General features: G+C 38.9%; 1 protein-coding gene across 2 annotated transcripts in view; it reads left to right on the top strand.

Moving 5' to 3' along the window:
* Positions 1-17,621, top strand: part of FBLN1 (fibulin 1) — a 170,231-nt gene that overhangs the window by 134,858 nt on the left and 17,752 nt on the right. For both annotated transcript variants that reach the window (XM_043515253.1, XM_038387548.2), the window contains exons 15-16: positions 1,286-1,428; positions 3,908-4,039. In XM_043515253.1, the coding sequence (XP_043371188.1) occupies positions 1,286-1,428; positions 3,908-4,039 (275 nt within the window). The remainder of the gene's footprint in view (positions 1-1,285; positions 1,429-3,907; positions 4,040-17,621) is intronic.

The raw sequence follows: 17,621 nt of genomic DNA, 5'->3' as shown, positions 1-17,621 counted from the left end.
CGTGGGTAGGAGATGGGAAATTGCAATTCCTTCTTAACCAGTGTAGTGATAATCCTAAAGCATGAAATCTTAATTAAGAATAATAGGCTGGATCATCAACTGGTGTAAATCAACATAGCTCCACTGACTTCAGTTGTGCTGTATCACTTTATATCTGTAGAGCATATAGTTTCCTAAATATTGCATATTATTTTCTTTTATTAGTGTTTTTTGCTTTACACACAATCATGTGCAAAGTTGTTTGCTTTAATGAGTAAGCATGGGAAGAATTTGAAAAGAACAAGAATATTTTGTTTTTGATGGTATCAGACAAAGTAAAGATTCAATTTTTATTTTTTTTCTCTTCTGTGTGAAGTTTTCCCTTTACATCTTTTAATCTCCCTCCCTCCAACTATAAATCCTGAGACTACAAACTTTTCTTTTCTGCTTGGAAATGTGAAGAAATCGGCAGGTCAAAGCTGAGATCATTTGTAGGGCTTAGGGAAAGTCACATTGCAAGTCTCGGCACAACCCTTTTATCTTCAGGGAACACAGACGGGGTATTGTGTGAAGTTCTTGTACTATAAGTGACTTTAAATTCAATCGAGTTGGACAAAAGTGAGAAGTAGTTTAATTTGTAATAGACTTGCATGTAGGAATGAGCAGCTGGTGGTGATATAATATGAACTGACCCTTACCATTTCCCCAAACTCAAAATGAAACCTTTGGGGTTTGGAATAATTTAATTAACCTTTCCCCCTCCCTCACCCAATTTCCATTCCTCTCTGTTTTCCTCAATTTGGATGGAGAGGGGAGGTACAGAAAACGCTGAAAGAAAGGCTCCTTTGGCTCTTGTGCTATAAATCATGTGAGAATACCTGCCCTAATGATATTTCCTGCCAGATTTCTAGACTAGAGAAGTTTGTCTAAGCTTTGGATGAATGTTTGATACCAAAGTGAGCACTGTGTACCAGATGTTAAGATTATGTAATTCACTGTAGTTCTACTAAAGTCAATGAAGCTGATTTACACCAAGTGAGAATCTAGCCCTGAACTGATGGTCCTTTTGTTTGGGGGGGGGCAATGAGTAGGTCCTGAGGTTTAGAGATCCAGTCTTGAGGATTTCATGACTGCAACTCTCAGTCAAGCCAAATTATTCCACAGTACTGTAGTTTTGGATGATTTTCACTTGACTAAGAGTTTGAGGGGAATAATGAATACTTTTATCCATTGTAGCTTTTGGTTCCCCATCTTGCAAAACAAAGTAATTCGTTTTCATGATTAATCTTTTTGTTTTCCCTCGTAGAGTCGGACTTGAAAAGACAGATACTATTCGCTGCATTAAGTCTTGCCGACCAAATGATGTCAGGTGTATGGTGGATCCAGTCCATACAATTTCCCACACAGTCATTTCACTACCCACATTCAAAGAATTTACTAAGCCTGAAGGTAAGTGTTCCTTGTTCCAGTTAATAGCTTATAACATTTAAAAAAAAACCCACCTGAAAATCCTTGCTTAAAGCTAGAATAACTGTCAGTGCAGTAAAATGTTTGCACAGTCCCAAATTCTATCATGTATTCCTTCATAATTATTTATTACTCTTTGTATTACCATAGAGCCTGGGAGCTCTAGTCATGGATCAGAAGTTTATACCTTTGTGGGGCAAAAAATCATTCTGAGCTCAAACACGTACAGGTTCTTATCTAGAATATTTGATCCTGAATTTTCATGTGCACTATGACCATTGTGCACTGCTCTAGCTGTGAAAAGGGGCATGGAGGTGGTTGTAAATGAAATTCATATTACTCTGCCAGAGCAGTTTAAAGTGGGCATAATATAAATGAGACTCTGACGCCCTTTTTCTTTGTTCAAATTACAAGATTGGGTGAGTGGGGGTTAGATGAAAAAGGAAAGTGATCTTACCCACTTCCCAATGGTAAAATCTTCACCCCATTTAAGTCAATGGAAAACTATATTGACTTCAATGAGGCTCGGATTTCACTCTGAGTTTTACAAGAGCAAATCTGACTGGCACTTTTCAGTCTAAATTGATGATTATTGACCTATTGGAAAAATGTTTTAAATTCCAGTTGAGATTTTTAACATTAAATAAACTAAGGAGGTCTGCAAGAGAGTGGAATGGGATTCAGAGCTTGTTGGGGGGTATTTTCAAAATCACCTATGTGATTAGGACCAAAGTCTCATTGAAAGCCAGGGGCCTTTGTGCACCCCAGTCATTTGGACCCTTTTGAAAAATCCTGCCTTCCATCTTTAGGCCATTGGCTGAATTTGAAACAAAGTCAGTAATGACCAAATCGTGTTAGTATCTGATGGTTAGTTTGATGAATTATGTGAAATGAATTGATGGTCTCTGTATGGTTTCTATTATAAAATGTTCTACATTGTGAAAATCACCACAGACTGGCATCTTTGCTGTCTTTCTTGTCAGAAAGGCCAATTCATCAAAAATGAGCATCCTTCTTCCCCCTGAAGAGGGTGTTTCCTGAAAGCCAGTCTTTGCACTTTGGTGGGGCCTGTGAGAAAGCTTGTGCTGCTGTTGTTTGTGTGGTGCCTGTGGATTATCAGTCCTTCAGCATTCTGAGCATAACATTCACTTTCAGCCTTTAAAAATAATATTACAGACTAAAGGCCACATTTTAATCTTTGAGTACAACTCCTGTTGCTTTCACTGGGAGGTACCTACAACTCCGTGGTGGAATTTTGCCGTCAGTGCCATTCATGTGTGGGATGCACATTCAGTAACATTTTGTGAGATCAGGGCTTTCACTGCACTAATCTATATAAGAAATTTCAGGGTTCCTCGCTCACTTCCTGCCAGATGAGATTTTTCTCCAAATGTGCCAGTATGTCTGATCTCAGTAGAAGACCTGTACACAGTTGTTGGAGTTTCTCTTAGACCTCTGTAGCAGATTTAATCACTATGGAAGATCGCTATTTCTCCATGTCAGTTTTCTTACTTGTTTTCAGAACCTCAGTTACACAGGTGTCATCCCTAGGAGGCGCAGAGCCTTCTGGGGTTTCTCACTGTCTTGCACTGAGATACTTTAGACCAGATTCAGTTACAGGAAAGGTTTCTGGAAAAACTGAAGAATCATAAAACAAAATTGTCACATCTCTCAAAGATGGGATTTTTTTTTTTAATTAATCTTCATGCCTTCATTTGAGATCAGTGAGCCAGAATCTCAGCCCTGGTAGTGCTGCCTCAGTGAAAAGTATAAAGAGCTGCCTTAAAGGGGAAGCTGAGGGTTCACCCTCACAGAAATTCTGTGCTACCCACTCCCCAACCCTTCCATTTAGGAGATAGGAGGGAATGTGTCTGGAGTGAGAGGGGGTGGGGCAGACTACATGACCTGCCTGATCCTTGGCTAGCACAGTGGTCCTGATGGGACTGCTGCAGCCACCATAACTTCTTAGGCCATACTTAAGGCAGCTGTGTTGCTACCAAAGGGAATCAGTTCAGGGGCTGATCTCCATTTTTTTTCAGCACACGTCATCAGTTTCGAGGGTCCTGGAGGCATTGCACTATACTCATTCCCTAGTGAAGGGAACAGTTCATGGTTGTCTTGAGGCACCAGGTTGAAGCGCTGATTGATATTTGGAGTGGTCTTCTCAGACTCTAAAAGAACTCATGACTTTGACTGCAGGGCTCTTAACTGTGGTGGCCTGGAATAGTAAGCTAGGGAGAAATAGGGATCTCCTTAAGCACTCCTCCAGCCCCCACCAAAAAAAGGTACCTTGACTATTTTTAAATGTGCAAATTCAAAAAGAATATTTTACCAGTTTTGAAATAAAATGGCACATTATCTATTGCTCAACATAATTAATTTTGTAGACTGAGTATTGAGCTTAGCCACATTAAATGGACTTCGAACCTTTTAACACATTTTGTGATGCTTTTATTCACAGAGATTATTTTTCTTCGTGCCATAACACCTGTGTTACCAGACAACCAGGCAGATATCATATTTGACATAACAGAAGGAAATCTAAGGGATTCCTTTGATATCGTCAAGCGTTACATGGATGGCATGACAGTGGGTGAGTACAGTATTTTCTATCAGTAATATCAGAAGATGTAGATCGAAAGGGACAAAGGAGTATAACTCAAGGTAGCTTTCTAACTTGACTTTCAAGTCTATATCAATTTAATATTCACCCTGTCTGGTCACATATGGTTCATCTGATCTGATTTTACAGACTTTCATTTGGCCTCAGCATAAATTTGGGGGAAATTTTAAATATATATCAATTGAGAAATGAATCTAATTGCAAATGGAAATTTTCATCTTTAAAATTGTCTTTCCCCCATTATAATTCAAGCAGTTAGAAGTATACCATAGAAGATTTTAATGGTAAAATTTCTCCAGTTGCTACTGCTGCTTTTTCTTCTTCTTCTTCTTCTTCTTCTTCTTCACTCTACAGTTTAAATAGAATGGTAACAATTTTTGGTGAATAATTAATTTACATTGTAACTACAGAGTACTTCGCTGAAGCTGTAACTGTTTCAACATTGATTGGCAGGTTAAATTTATTGTTTTTTCCAACTTTGTAATTGTAAAACATATAAGTAGGCAGGGATTCCTTGCTGGCAGATTGTGCTGCTGTCTTTCGAGGTTCTGGCAGTTAGGCATATGTAAGTAAATTCCTGCATGTGTTGCAATTTTCTGGCCTATATTAGAAGGGTCCATAGAATCATTTGGTTTAGAAAGGACTTGTACATAGGACACAAAGAAACGCATGGGATCAGGTTACTCCCTGAAGCATGGGATTTTAAGCATGAGATTTGCTTTGCTTTGTCTTAGCATGTATATATGAAAACCAAGGAATATTTCTCCACAGTTATTTGTGTTTAACATGTATATTTTATACTCTGGTCAGAGCCCAGATTTATGTATGTGTTTTTATGCTTGTGAAAGGATTCTCCTTCTGGATTGTGAGTAAAATCCTTTCTGTATTTTTTACGTATTGAAATGTTGATGTGAAGTAAAATGTTTTTATGGGGCACTGGATTTAGCCTGGTCGTATGTGGCACTGCTGGATTTCAGAATGTGACAATACATGTCAACAATGTCTAAGTTTAATGATATTACTGGCAGATAAACAAACAGTCCATTAGTTTCTGTCTCCTTCTTAACAAACGAAATGTGCACTGAATGCTGAGGCTTATAGATTACCGATCAGGCATTGTTTGATTCTTTAAAAAATACACAAACATTATCAAGATCACTCTGTAGCTAGGGATTGGGTGGCTGCCTCACTACAAAGCAATTTTCCCTTTCTTGGTATTGACACCTCCTCATCAGTTATTGGAGTGGACCACATCCACCCTGATTGAATTGGTCTTGTCATCACTGGTTCTCCACTTGTAAGGTAACTCCCTTCTCTTCATGTGGCAGTATATTTATACTTGTGTCTGTAATTTTCACTCCATGAATCAGAAGAAGTGGTTTTTTTACCCACGAAAGCTTATGCCCAAAAATCTGTTGGTCTTTAAGGTGCCACCGGACTCCTCGTTGTTTTTGTGGATACAGACTAACATGGCTACCCCTCTGATACTCTGTAGCTACCGTAGTTTTCTTTCCCCACATTTGTTCTTGTCTGAAAAAATATGCCATATATAGAATTATGACTGGCCATGGCACTTGCCTGAGGGAAACTGTCCAGTTTTGAACAATAGGACATAAAGCAAATGGCACTTAACTAAATAAGCCAGGTATATGTTTTGTAATGTATAGGAGAAGAAGGATGGTCTTGCACACAAAATATAAGAATCGGTTGATCTAATTTACATACCCAGCTGAACAGGAGAATTCCTGACTGACATTTAACTTCTCTGCATCTCAAGTCCCCATGTGCAATATGAGGACAATAATATCTACCTACAGTACCTTGCAAAGGTGCTGAGGCTCAATGAATTCCTGTGTGTAAAAGCACTTTGAGATTAATGCAGACAATACTACAGGAGTGCAAAGTGTCATCATTTATTTAATTTTCTGGATAGATTAGGTTTGTATTGCTGAATGGCAAATCAGGGCCTGAAAAGGAGGAGCAGGAACAGGGCCTCATTTTGCAAAATCCTACTTAAAACAACAGTGAACTAAAATACCTCTTGTGGTGTCTGGTCTATCTGTGCTTCCTTTAAACATTTTTCATAGGTCTCAAGTGGAAACGAGAGATGATCATAACTCTAGTTCTAGAAAAAAAAATGATGAAAAGCAACTTGCCTGTAGCTCAGAGGGAAAAGCCAACTGATCTTACATGGAGGGGTAGGGATTCAGGCCAGTAGTTTGTGTGGATGAAATCAGGAACACAGACTGGTGCTGCTAGCAGCAACTCTGCTGCTCTTACAATGATTGTATTATTATATTTGTTTATTTTAATAGCTCCCAAAAGGGTGCTAGGAACCTTCCAAGATCCAGAAAAAAACATGACCCCTAACTCCAAGGAGTTTACAAACCAATTTCAGACATGACACAACAAGGGAGGGGATGGTTTGCATGTATATACAAGAGGAAGGAGGATAGGGACAACATCTGTAAAATTATGTAGTTATTCAGCAAAGGCTAGTGCTCGTGATAGTGCAAATAATTTAATTTTTCGGAGAGAAATATACTGCATGAATAAGCAGAAGTCTTAGTTGGCAAGTTTCAGTTTGTTGTAGGCTTTGCAGAAGAAATGGGTCTACAGGAAGCATTTAAAAGAGGAGAAGGTAATAGCTTCGTGGACCAGTTCAGGGAAGGTGCGGAAGAAAGCATGGAAATGGTTGGACTTGTAGGTGGATTGGTGGGGAGTGTGATACAATAAGACACAAAGTCAGATAAGTAGGGAAGAAAAGATTTATGTAGAGCCAAGAAGGCAATGAGACAAAACCTGAACTTGGTGCCATGGAGAAGATGGGAGCGGGAGGGGGGACTTGATCAGGTTGACAGGCCAAGAAGACTATCTTGGTGGCAATGTTTTGCATGAACAGGATGGAGGCTGATATGGGTGTCACATAGGTCAGAAGAAGAAAGCTACCAGATGTTTCCTTGGGGATGGTGCTTGGGGTATGCTAACGACCCCCAGGGTCTGATTTGGATATGGATAGAGACGTTTTTAATGTTTTTCATGAAATAAATACTACTGGAAATTGTGTGATTATAAGAGACTTTAACTTCCCAGATGTAGATTGGAGGAAAAGTGCTACTAATAATAGTAGAGCCCAGATTTTCCTGGATGTGATAGCTGACAACAGCTATCACAGTGGTTGAACCAGCAAGAGGTGAGGCCATGTTAGATTTGGTATTGGTGAATAGTGAGGACCTGATAGAAGAACTGGTTGTAGGGGACAACCTGGGTTTGTGTGATCATGAGCAAATTCAGTTTAATTTAAACTAAATGGAAGGATAAACACAAATAGATCTCCAATTAGGATCCTTGATTTCTAAAGGGCAAACTTAAAAAATTAAGGGAATTAGTTAGGGAAGTGGACTGGATTGAAGAACTCAAGTATCTGAATGTGAAGGAGGCTTGGAATTACTTTAAGTCATAGTTGCAGAAACTATCTGAAGTCTGCATCTCAAGCAAGGGGAAAAAATTTGTAGGGAAGGGTTGCAGACCAAGCTGGATAAGCAAGCATTTTAAACAGGTGATTAAGAGAAAGCAGAAAGCCTACAAGGAATGGAAGATGGGATGGATCGGCAAGGAAACTACCTCTTGGAGGTCAGAAAGTGTCTGGACAAAATGAGAACTGCCAAAAGCCAAGCAGAACTGGACCTTGCAAAGGGAATTAAAACCAATAGTAAAAGGATTGTTTAGCCATATAAATAAAAGAAAACAAGGAAAGAAGAAGTGGGACCACTAAGCACTGAGGATGGGGTAGAGATTAAAGATAATCTAGGCATGACCCAACACCTAAAGAAATACTTTGCCTCAGTTTTTAATAAGGCTAATGAGGAGCTTCGGGACAGTGGCAGAGCGGCCAACAAAATGAGGATATGGAAGTAGAAATTACCACATCCAAGGTGGAAGTCAAATTCAAACAGCTTAATGGGATTAAATTGAAGGGGCTCAGATAATCTCCATCCAAGAATATTAGAGGAACTAGCACATGAAATTGCAAGCCCAATAGCAGGGATTTTTAATGAATCTGCAAACTCGGGAATTAAACCCTATGCCTGGAGAATTGCTAATATAATACCTATTTTTAAGAAAGGGGGAAAAACGTGATCCAGGAAACTATAAAACCATTGGTTTGACCTCAATTATAAGCAAGGGCTTGGAACAAATTTTGAAAGGGAAAGTAGCTAAGGACACAGAGGTAAATGGTAATAAGGATAAAATACAACATGGTTTTACAAAAGGAAGATCATGCTGGATCAACCAGCTCTCTCTGAGAAGTTAACTGATTTTCTAGAGAAAGGCAATGCAGTAGATCTAATCTACCTGGTGTTCAGTAAGGCATTTGATACAGATCTACATGGGAAATTATTAGTTACATTAGAGAAAATGAGGAATAATATGAGAATTGAAAGGTGGATAAGGAACTGGTTAAAGGGAAGAAGAAAACAGGTCCTACTGAAAGGTGAGCTGTCAGGCTGGAGGGAGGTTTCAGTGGAGTTCCCCAGTGACCAATCTTATTTAACATTTTCATTAATAGCCTTGGCACAAAAAGTCGGTGTGGGTTAATAAAATTGGCAGATGACACAAAGCTGGGAGATATTGCCAAGAGGGAGGAGGACCGGAATATCATACAAGATGATCTGGATGTCCTTGTAAACTGGAGTAATAGAAATGGGATGAAATGTAATAGTGCAAACTGCAAGGTCATGCGCTTAGGAAGTAACAACAAGAAGTTTTGCTATAAGATGGGGGTTTGTCAGTTAGACTTGACAGAGGAGGAGAAAGACCTGGGTGTATTGGTTGATCACAGGATGACTATGAGCCACAAATGTGATGCGTCTGTTTAAAAAAAAAAAAAAAAAAAAAGGGCAAACGCGGCCCTAGGATGCATCAGGCAAGATATTTCCAGTAGAGATGGGGAAGTGTTAGTACTTTTATACAAGGGACTGGTGAGATCTCATCTGGAATACTACAGTTCTGGTCTACCATGTTTATGAAAGATGAACTCAAACTGGAACAGGTGCAGAGAAGACTCCTAGGATGATCTACCTTATGAGAGCAGACTCAAAGAGCTTGACTTTTTTAGCCTAACCTAAAGAAGGCTGAGGGGAGATAGCATTGCTCTCTATAAATGCAACAGAGGGATAAATACGAGGGAGGGAGAGGAGTTATTTAAGTTAAGCGCCAGTTTGGACACAAGAACAAATGGAGATAAACTGGCCATCAGCAAGTTTAGACTTGAAATTAGATGAAGGTTTCTAGCTATCAGAGGAGTGAAGTTCTGGAACAGCCTTCCAAGGGGAGCAGTGGGGGCAAAAAACCTAACTGGCTTCAAGACTGAGCTTGATAAGTTTATGGAGGGATGGTATGACGGGATTACCTACAATGGCATCATTGGCATGTAGCTGATCTTCAACAGCTAGCAGCAAGTATCCCTACCAGCCAATGATGGGACATTAGATGGGGAGGGCTCTGAGTTACTACAGATAATTCTTTCAAGGGTATCTGGCTGGTGGGCCTTGCCCACATGCTCATGGCCTAACTGATTGCCATATTTAGGGTCAGGAAGGCATTTTCTCCCAAGTCAGATTGGCAGAGACCATAAGGGGTTTTCTCCTTCCTCTGCTGCATGGGGAATGGGTAACTTGCAAATTTAAATTAGTGTAAATGGTGGATTCTCTGTAACTTGAAGTCTTTAAATCAAGATTTGAGGCTTCAGTAACTCAATCAGAGTTTATAGGTCTATTGCATGAGTGGGTGGGCCAACTTCTGTGGTCTGCAATGTGCAGGAGGTCAGACTAGATGATCATGATGGTCCTGTCTGGCCTTATAGCCTATTAGTTTATGAAGAGAATGTTACAGTAATCAAGATGTGAGATGATGATGACCTGCATGAGAGTACTGCCTGTATAAACAGAGCGAAAAGGATGGATCTCAAAAATGTTATTTAGGAAGATGTTGCTGCCTATTGGTTTTTGTATAGGGACAGGGAGGAGTTGATGTTGACCCCTAGGTTAAAGCCAGAGTTACAGGGCGGATGGTGATGGCAGAGAACTCGGAAATGAAGAGGGTTTGGGAGGAATGATCAAGTGTTCAATTTTAGCTATTGTTAATTTAAGTTGACAGTAAAACACCAAGGAGAAGATGTCAGTGAGATTTAGTAAGGTGCAGGACTGGGCGGAAGGAGACCATTTGGGGATAGGTTTGTGAGCTATCAGTGTGTAGAGCTTAAGCTGTATGAATGAATGACAGTGCTTGGGGGCAGGATGTAGAGAGAGACAGAAAAGGAGACTGGAGAGGAAAGTGCCCTGAGGGACCTACCTCAAGGAATGTCTCAAGGAATGAAAGAGGGAGGAGGTGGGTCTACCTAAGGAGACACTGAAGGAACAACCAGAGAGGTAGGGGAAGAGTGATGAGAGGACAATGGTGAAAAAGCCAAAGAAGGAGATGACATCAAGCAGGAATCAACAATCCCTAGTATCAAAAGCAGTGGAGAGGCCAAAGGGGTGAGTTTAAAGCACAGGCCCTGAAAATTGGCGAGGAGGAAGTTATCCAGACCCTGCTGAGAATGGTTTCAATGGAGTGGAAAAGAAGGAAGCCAGATTGGAGGGATAGGTTCCTCAATACCCGTAGACTTCCAGGCTAGTAGCAGAAAGACAGTATCGTGCAGATAGTTGCTTCCAATATTATATACTCCGATTTATATTTGAAACAGATGCCAAGCATTGTATTTTTCTTATGAAAAATGCTGTGAGATTCCTAACAGCAGGCACAGTTGGCATCTCAGTTTTGCACTGCATTCTGAAGGAGTGCTAGCCATTCTAAATCATTTGTTAACGAGAGAGAGTGGGGAGAGGAAAGTATAGACCCACCTTGGGGAGTTTTTTTTTTAAAGCCTTTCACAGACTTTTTGCTGCATTCCTCTTTAACCAGCTGTCAGTGAAAGATGAAGAATGCATTAATGTCCTATTAATGCCTGAGGTCTTATCAGGTACTATAAAGCTCTTTCCTCAGCTACACATTCATTTTCTTAGCTATATATATTACAACCTGTAGTCAGAAAGGCTGGTAAATTTCAGGAAGGTTTTTTAAAGTCCTTAATGTAGCTAATTTCCTTAAACAGCTAATGCTGTTTGATATTTTACTGTAAGATTTGATGCAAAACCAAGTATATTCTTGCATGTAAAATAAAAATGTTACTGCTGTTTGCAAAAGCTTTTCAGGAGGGCTCTCGATTAATTGCAGTTAACTCACGTGATTAAAAAAAAATATGAATCATGATTAAAAAAATGAATCGCGATTAATTGCAGTTTTAATCCCACTGTTAAACAATAGAATACCAATTGAAATGTATTAAATATTTTGGATGGTTTTTTACATTTTCATATATATTGTATTCTGTGTTGTAGGTGAAATCAACGTGTATATTATTTTTGATTACAAATATTTGCACTGTAAAAATAATAGTATTTTTCAATTCACCTCAGACAAGTACTGTAGTGCATTCTTTGTGTGAAAGTGCAATTTACAAATGTAGATTTTGTTTATTACATAACTGCACTCAAAAAAAACAATGTAAACTTCAGAGCCTACAAGTCCACTCAGTTATACTTCTTGTTCAGCCAATAGCTAAGACAAACAAGTTTGTTTCCATTTACAGGAGGTAATGCTGCCCTCTTCTCATTTACAATGTCACCTGAAAGTGAGAACAGGCGTTTGCATGGCACTTTTTTAGCCAGCATTGCAATGTATTTACATGTCAAATATGCTAAACATTCATATACCCCTTCATTCTTTGGCCACCATTCCAGATGACACGTTTCCATGCTGATGAAGCTTGTTAAAAAAAATAATGCATTAATTCAATTTGTGACTGAACTCCTTGGGGGACAATTATATGTCCCCTGCTCTGTTTTACCTGCATTCTGCCATATATTTCATGTTATAGCAATCTCGGATGATGATTCAGCACATGTTGTTCATTTTAAGAACACTTTCGCTGTAGATTTGACAAAATGCAAAGAAGTTACCAATGTGAGATTTCGAAAGATAGCTGCAGCACTTGACCCAAGGTTTAAGAATCAGAAGTACCTTCCAAAATCTGAGAGGGATGAGATGTAGAGCATGCTTTCAGAAGTCTTAAAAGAGCAACGCTCCGATGTGAAAACTAAAGAACCCGAACCACCAAAAAAGAAAATCAACCTTCTGCTGGTGGTATCTGTCTCCGATAATGAAAATGAACATGCGTTGGTCCGCACTGCTTTGGATTGTTATCTAGCAGAACCCGTCATCAGCATGGATACGTGTCCCCTGGAATGGTGATTGAAGCATGAAAGGACATATGAATCTTTCACACATCTGGCACATAAATACCTTGCGACGCCAGCTACAACAGTGCCATGAGAACGCCTGTTCTCACTTTCAGGTGACATTATAAACAAGAAGCAGGTAGCATTATCTCCTGCAAATGTAAACAAACTTGTTTGAGCAATTGGCTGAACAAGAAGTAGGACTGAGTGGACTTGCAGGCTCCAAAATTTTACATTTTTTATTTTTGAATGAAATTTTTTTTGTACATAATGCTAGATTTGCAAGTTCAACTTTCATGATAAAGAGATTGCACTACAGTACTGGTATTCGGTGAATTGAAAAATACTATTTCTCTAGTTTTTTACAGTGTAAATATTTGTAATAAAAATAAATATAAAGTGAGCATTGTAGATTTTGTATTCTGTGTTGTAATTAAAATCAATATATTTGAAAATGTAGAAAAACATCCAAAATATTTAAATAAATATTCGATTGTTTAATAATATTAATTATGTGATTAATTGCGATTAATTTGTTTAATCGCTGGACAGTCCTGCTTTCCAGAAATCAATACGCTAACAGAATTTCAGTTGGTTATTTGCTCATATATAGTAGGAGAGATTTTTAGGGGAGGTTGGGTGGTATTTGAATACACAGATTTCAATAAGCATTCTGACAGTAGAAAGCTGATTGATTGTGATTGTGCAAATATGTACTATTGCCTGGGGCACTAAACATAGGCCTAATATAAGGCATTAATTTTTTCAAGTTCTACAATTACAGAATCATAGAAATGTAGTGCCAGAAGGGGCCTCAAGAAATCAATATATACCAGCTCAAACATGAAAAATGTTTAAAATTGGTCTCTGGTGTCACCAATAGATCTAGGGTTCAGAGGAGAATGGGCATCCAAGGTAACTATATACCTTGTGATATGTTAATGCTTGATTAGTCCAGGAATAGAGAATATCATGATGCCTATAACATGAGCTCCTGTGTTTCATAAACAAAGGTCTGATTCTCCTCTCACACCACTGTTACACCAATGTCACTCCATTGACCTCAGTGGAGTTATTCCTGATTTACAGCACTATCCATATCTTGGCGTGACTGGCTCTTTCGCAAGCTACTGTATTTCATGCTGTGTCTTTTGAACCATAATATAAAGAGTGACATTGTACAGCACTTATGGATATAACTAAACTCTGCACATACCAGTATCATGATTATGCCCACATTATCACCATTGCTAAATATACTTCATTGGGATAGAGACTTTTAAAAAACAAACTAAACAGAATAAGTGGCATAAAATATATTGTTTTTGTGTGACTTGTTGAGAAGCCCTTTCTTAATACACTTGTAGTTCTATCACTTGCCAGATTTGTGGCTATAACTTTTCATATCTGCCCCACAAATCTGTGTGTGGTAGAATTTAATTTAATTTTATATCACTAGAGTGGAATAATGAATGGAGCACTGAATGCAAAGGAGACCTGGGATCTGTTTTGAACTCTGACTGACCTGCTCTGTGCCCTTTGGCAAATCACTTCACTGTCTGCATTTCTATTTCCCTCCGACTGTTCCTCTCTCTCTCTCGACTCTTTGGATTGTAAGCACTTTGGGGCAGGGACTGTCTCATAAGATATGTGTTGTGTAGCACAATGGGACCCCAGTCTTGATTCAGGCACCCTTGTAATACAAACAATAATCATCTTCCTTCAGCTCCTTTTCTTTGGCCAAATTGAGCCCAGGTGTAAGCAAGTTCATCTCTCATTGAAATCAAGGAGAGTTGGGCCAGATACTGGGAGATTAATTTGGCATTCTCTTTCTGGACACAATTACAAACAATTAATGAATAATAAAAATCTCCATCATGACTATAGTGTCACTAGGGCGACAATGATGATGTCTTGCAATACAAAACTTCAGCAGTCCAGCCATCTATAACCAGCATATAAAGCAATGATGTAATTCAACAGATTTTTAGAAGGGCTTATTCAGCCCTGTATGAAAGAAGATACAGACCAGTTTTCACCCTTTCAGGTGGCATTTCTCTGTTCTGCTAGTTTTGCCTATTTCCATCCAGCCTTCCTTCCTTCACAGGAGCAGCTCCTCAGCAAAGAATCTCATTTTTGTATGCCAGACTGTCTTATCGATAGCTGCGCTGTTGAGAAGAGGTTGCCTAGAAGCCATTTTGTAGGCTGGATGCTAGATTCATTATCTGAACCTGCCCTTTCAGACAATTGATGACTGCCCTACTCAGTAGTTAAAGGTTTCAGAGTAGCAGCCGTGTTAATCTGTATCCGCAAAAAGAACAGGAGTACTTGTGGCACCTTAGAGACTAACAAATTTATTAGAGCATAAGCTTTCGTGGGCTACAGCCCACTTCATCGGATACATAGAATGGAACATAAAGTAAGAAGATGGATAGATAGATAGATATACACATACAGATAAGTTGGAAGTTGCCATACAAACTGTGAGAGGCTAATTAGTTAAGATGAGCTATTATCAGCAGGAGAAAAAAACTTTTGTAATGATATTCAAGATGGCCCATTTAGACAGTTGACAAGAAGATGTGAGGATACTTAACTTTAGGGAAATAGATTCAATATGTGTAATGACCCAGCCACTCCCAGTCTCTATTCAAACCCAAGTTAATGGTATCTAGTTTGCATATTAATTCAAGCTCAGCAGTTTCTCGTTAGAGTCTGTTTTTGAAGCTTTTCTGTTGCAAAATTGCCACCCTTAAATCTTTTACTGAGTGGCCAGAGAGGTTTAAGTGTTCTTCTACCGGTTTTTGAATGTTATGATTCCTGATGTCAGATTTGTGTCCATTTATTCTTTTGCATAGAGACTGTCCAGTTTGGCCAATGTACATGGCAGAGGGGCACTGCTGGCACATGATGGCATATATCACATTGGTAGATGTGCAGGTGAACGAGCCTCTGATGGCGTGGCTAATGTGATTAGGTCCTATGATGGTGTCACTTGAATAAATATGTGGACAGAGTTGGCATTGGGCTTTGGGTCTATCCTTACAATTCTTGTCAACTGTCTAAATGGGCCATCTTGATTATCACTACACAAGTTTTTTTTCTCCTGCTGATAATAGCTCATCTTAACTAATTAGCCTCTCACAGTTTGTATGGCAACTTCCAACTTGTCTGTATGTATATATATTTCTTCTTATTATATGTTCCATTCTGTGCATCCGATGAAGTGGGCTGTAGCCCACGAAAACTTATGCTCTAATAAATTTGTTAGTCTCTAAGGTGCCACAAGTACTCCTGTTCTTTCAGTAGTGAAAGCATTTCCCCTGCACCCCCAAAATGTGTGAAGTTGGAGGGCTCTTCTGGAAACGAGCAAGAAAGTCAAGAAGGAGCTGAATTTTCATTGTCTATAAGAAAAATGGTGAGTGCACTTTTCTAGCAAGAATTATTTTCCTCTTCAAGCAAAATAATCTGTCTGATGCCAAGTTTCACTCCAGTGCATTGTACAGTAGCTAGTTAATGAAACATTCTTTATTGATCTATATCCCTCTCTAGCCCTCATATAGAAGATGTAACACACCACAAAAACATTAACACGTCATCCTCTGTTAAGTTTTCATAAAACCAACAAACAAATCAATCTTACTGTTGAAGATCTGTGAATTGCAATGGGAATTCAAAAGCCTGCCTACTTGGGGAAAACTGAATGACTCAGGGAACTGATACTTAGCATAGGAGCTTTGACCTCTGCTGTTGGTCACTGGATCAAATTCCGTACTGTAGACAAATAGTATGATATGCTCTATTAACTTTTAAACAATGTATTGAGGTGTGGTCCTCCAAATTATGTATATGAGGAAGCGTGGCCATATCTGGAGCCTCACACATTAGAAAAATATATACCAGCAGAATGTTGATTCTGCTCTTATTTATACCTGTATAAATCAATAGAATTACACCTTCGTGAGTGACATCAGAGTCTAGCATTGCCACTGACTCACTGTGTGAATTCAGCATTGTGTGGCATTTTGGTTCTGTTTGCAAAAGCACTTAGGGTGCTTTTCAGCACAGGATCTCAAAGTGCAAAGAATTTTTATTATTAATGATTGTGCTGCCACTACTGAGTTTGTACATCTGCTCCTATGATCTGATTCCTGCAGCAGTTTCTGCACTTCATGAGAGCTGCACAGAGAAAATAATAGTCTCAAACCAAATCATAAATCTTTCCCAGCATGATGCATAGATGCCATGGCTCACTTAAAAGAAATCATTATCTTTAAAGGGGTTAAATGTGGTGTACTGACCCCTTACTTTAGTCTTATTCTGTGAATTTGGTCAGGGATTAGCATGCATTATCACTCAGAAAACTTCATTCTTCAGAAATTCTGCTAACAATAACAACACAGCCGTCAGCCCCAGGTGATGACTGACTAGCTGTGTAAGGGCTCTCACACCAAATCCTCAGGATTAGGTACTTTATCTTTCTTGGTAAATTGAATCACACAGTCATGTCCTGCTGTGTGCCATAATGTGGCTCTCAGCCAAGAAATGCTTAAGGTTACAATAATTAATTGCCTTGGTGACATGGATATGCTATTGTATTGGAGGTTGGCTGAAACTAGATTATGTGTCAATGCGACTGGGAGGATCCAAATGTTAATAAATGTGCACCCAAATGACATATACAAAATGGTAATTGCACACACATTAAAAACTATGATGACAGGGACTAATAAACTATAGATATAAATAAACAGACATTGTGAGTTAAACAAGAGATTGTTTTGCCTCCACACAGGCATATCTGGTGTATATTATTTAGGTTTGCTTATTTTAACATTCAGCCTTGATGTTTTCCCCATCTTTTTAAATTTTCAAAAGCTTAGGACAGAAAAAATGAAAGATGAAAATGGTGGAAAATAGTTTGTTTTTCTGAGGATAGTGCAAGTACAGTTAGTGCATGGGTACTCTCACTGTGTTGTCAGCTTGGAAACCCATTGCAAGGTTTTGGCCCCAAGGCAAACCCAAGATCTAAAAGCACTTTGAGTTTGCCAAAACCAAGATAAGAGCACATCTTTCTGAATTTATTGGGTACCCTTAATAAAGATCACAGTATTCGTAAACAAGCCAAACCTCACTAGAAGCCAAGGTTGCTTTTAACTCTTTCACAATACCTAAGCTATATGATCTAACATGACAGATAATAGCTTTGA

Source organism: Dermochelys coriacea, chromosome 1 (assembly GCF_009764565.3).
Source record: "Dermochelys coriacea isolate rDerCor1 chromosome 1, rDerCor1.pri.v4, whole genome shotgun sequence".
In the NCBI taxonomy this organism is placed as follows: domain Eukaryota; kingdom Metazoa; phylum Chordata; order Testudines; family Dermochelyidae; genus Dermochelys; species Dermochelys coriacea.
Note: the sequence above shows the minus strand (reverse complement) of the source record. Positions and strands in the feature narration are given on the sequence as shown.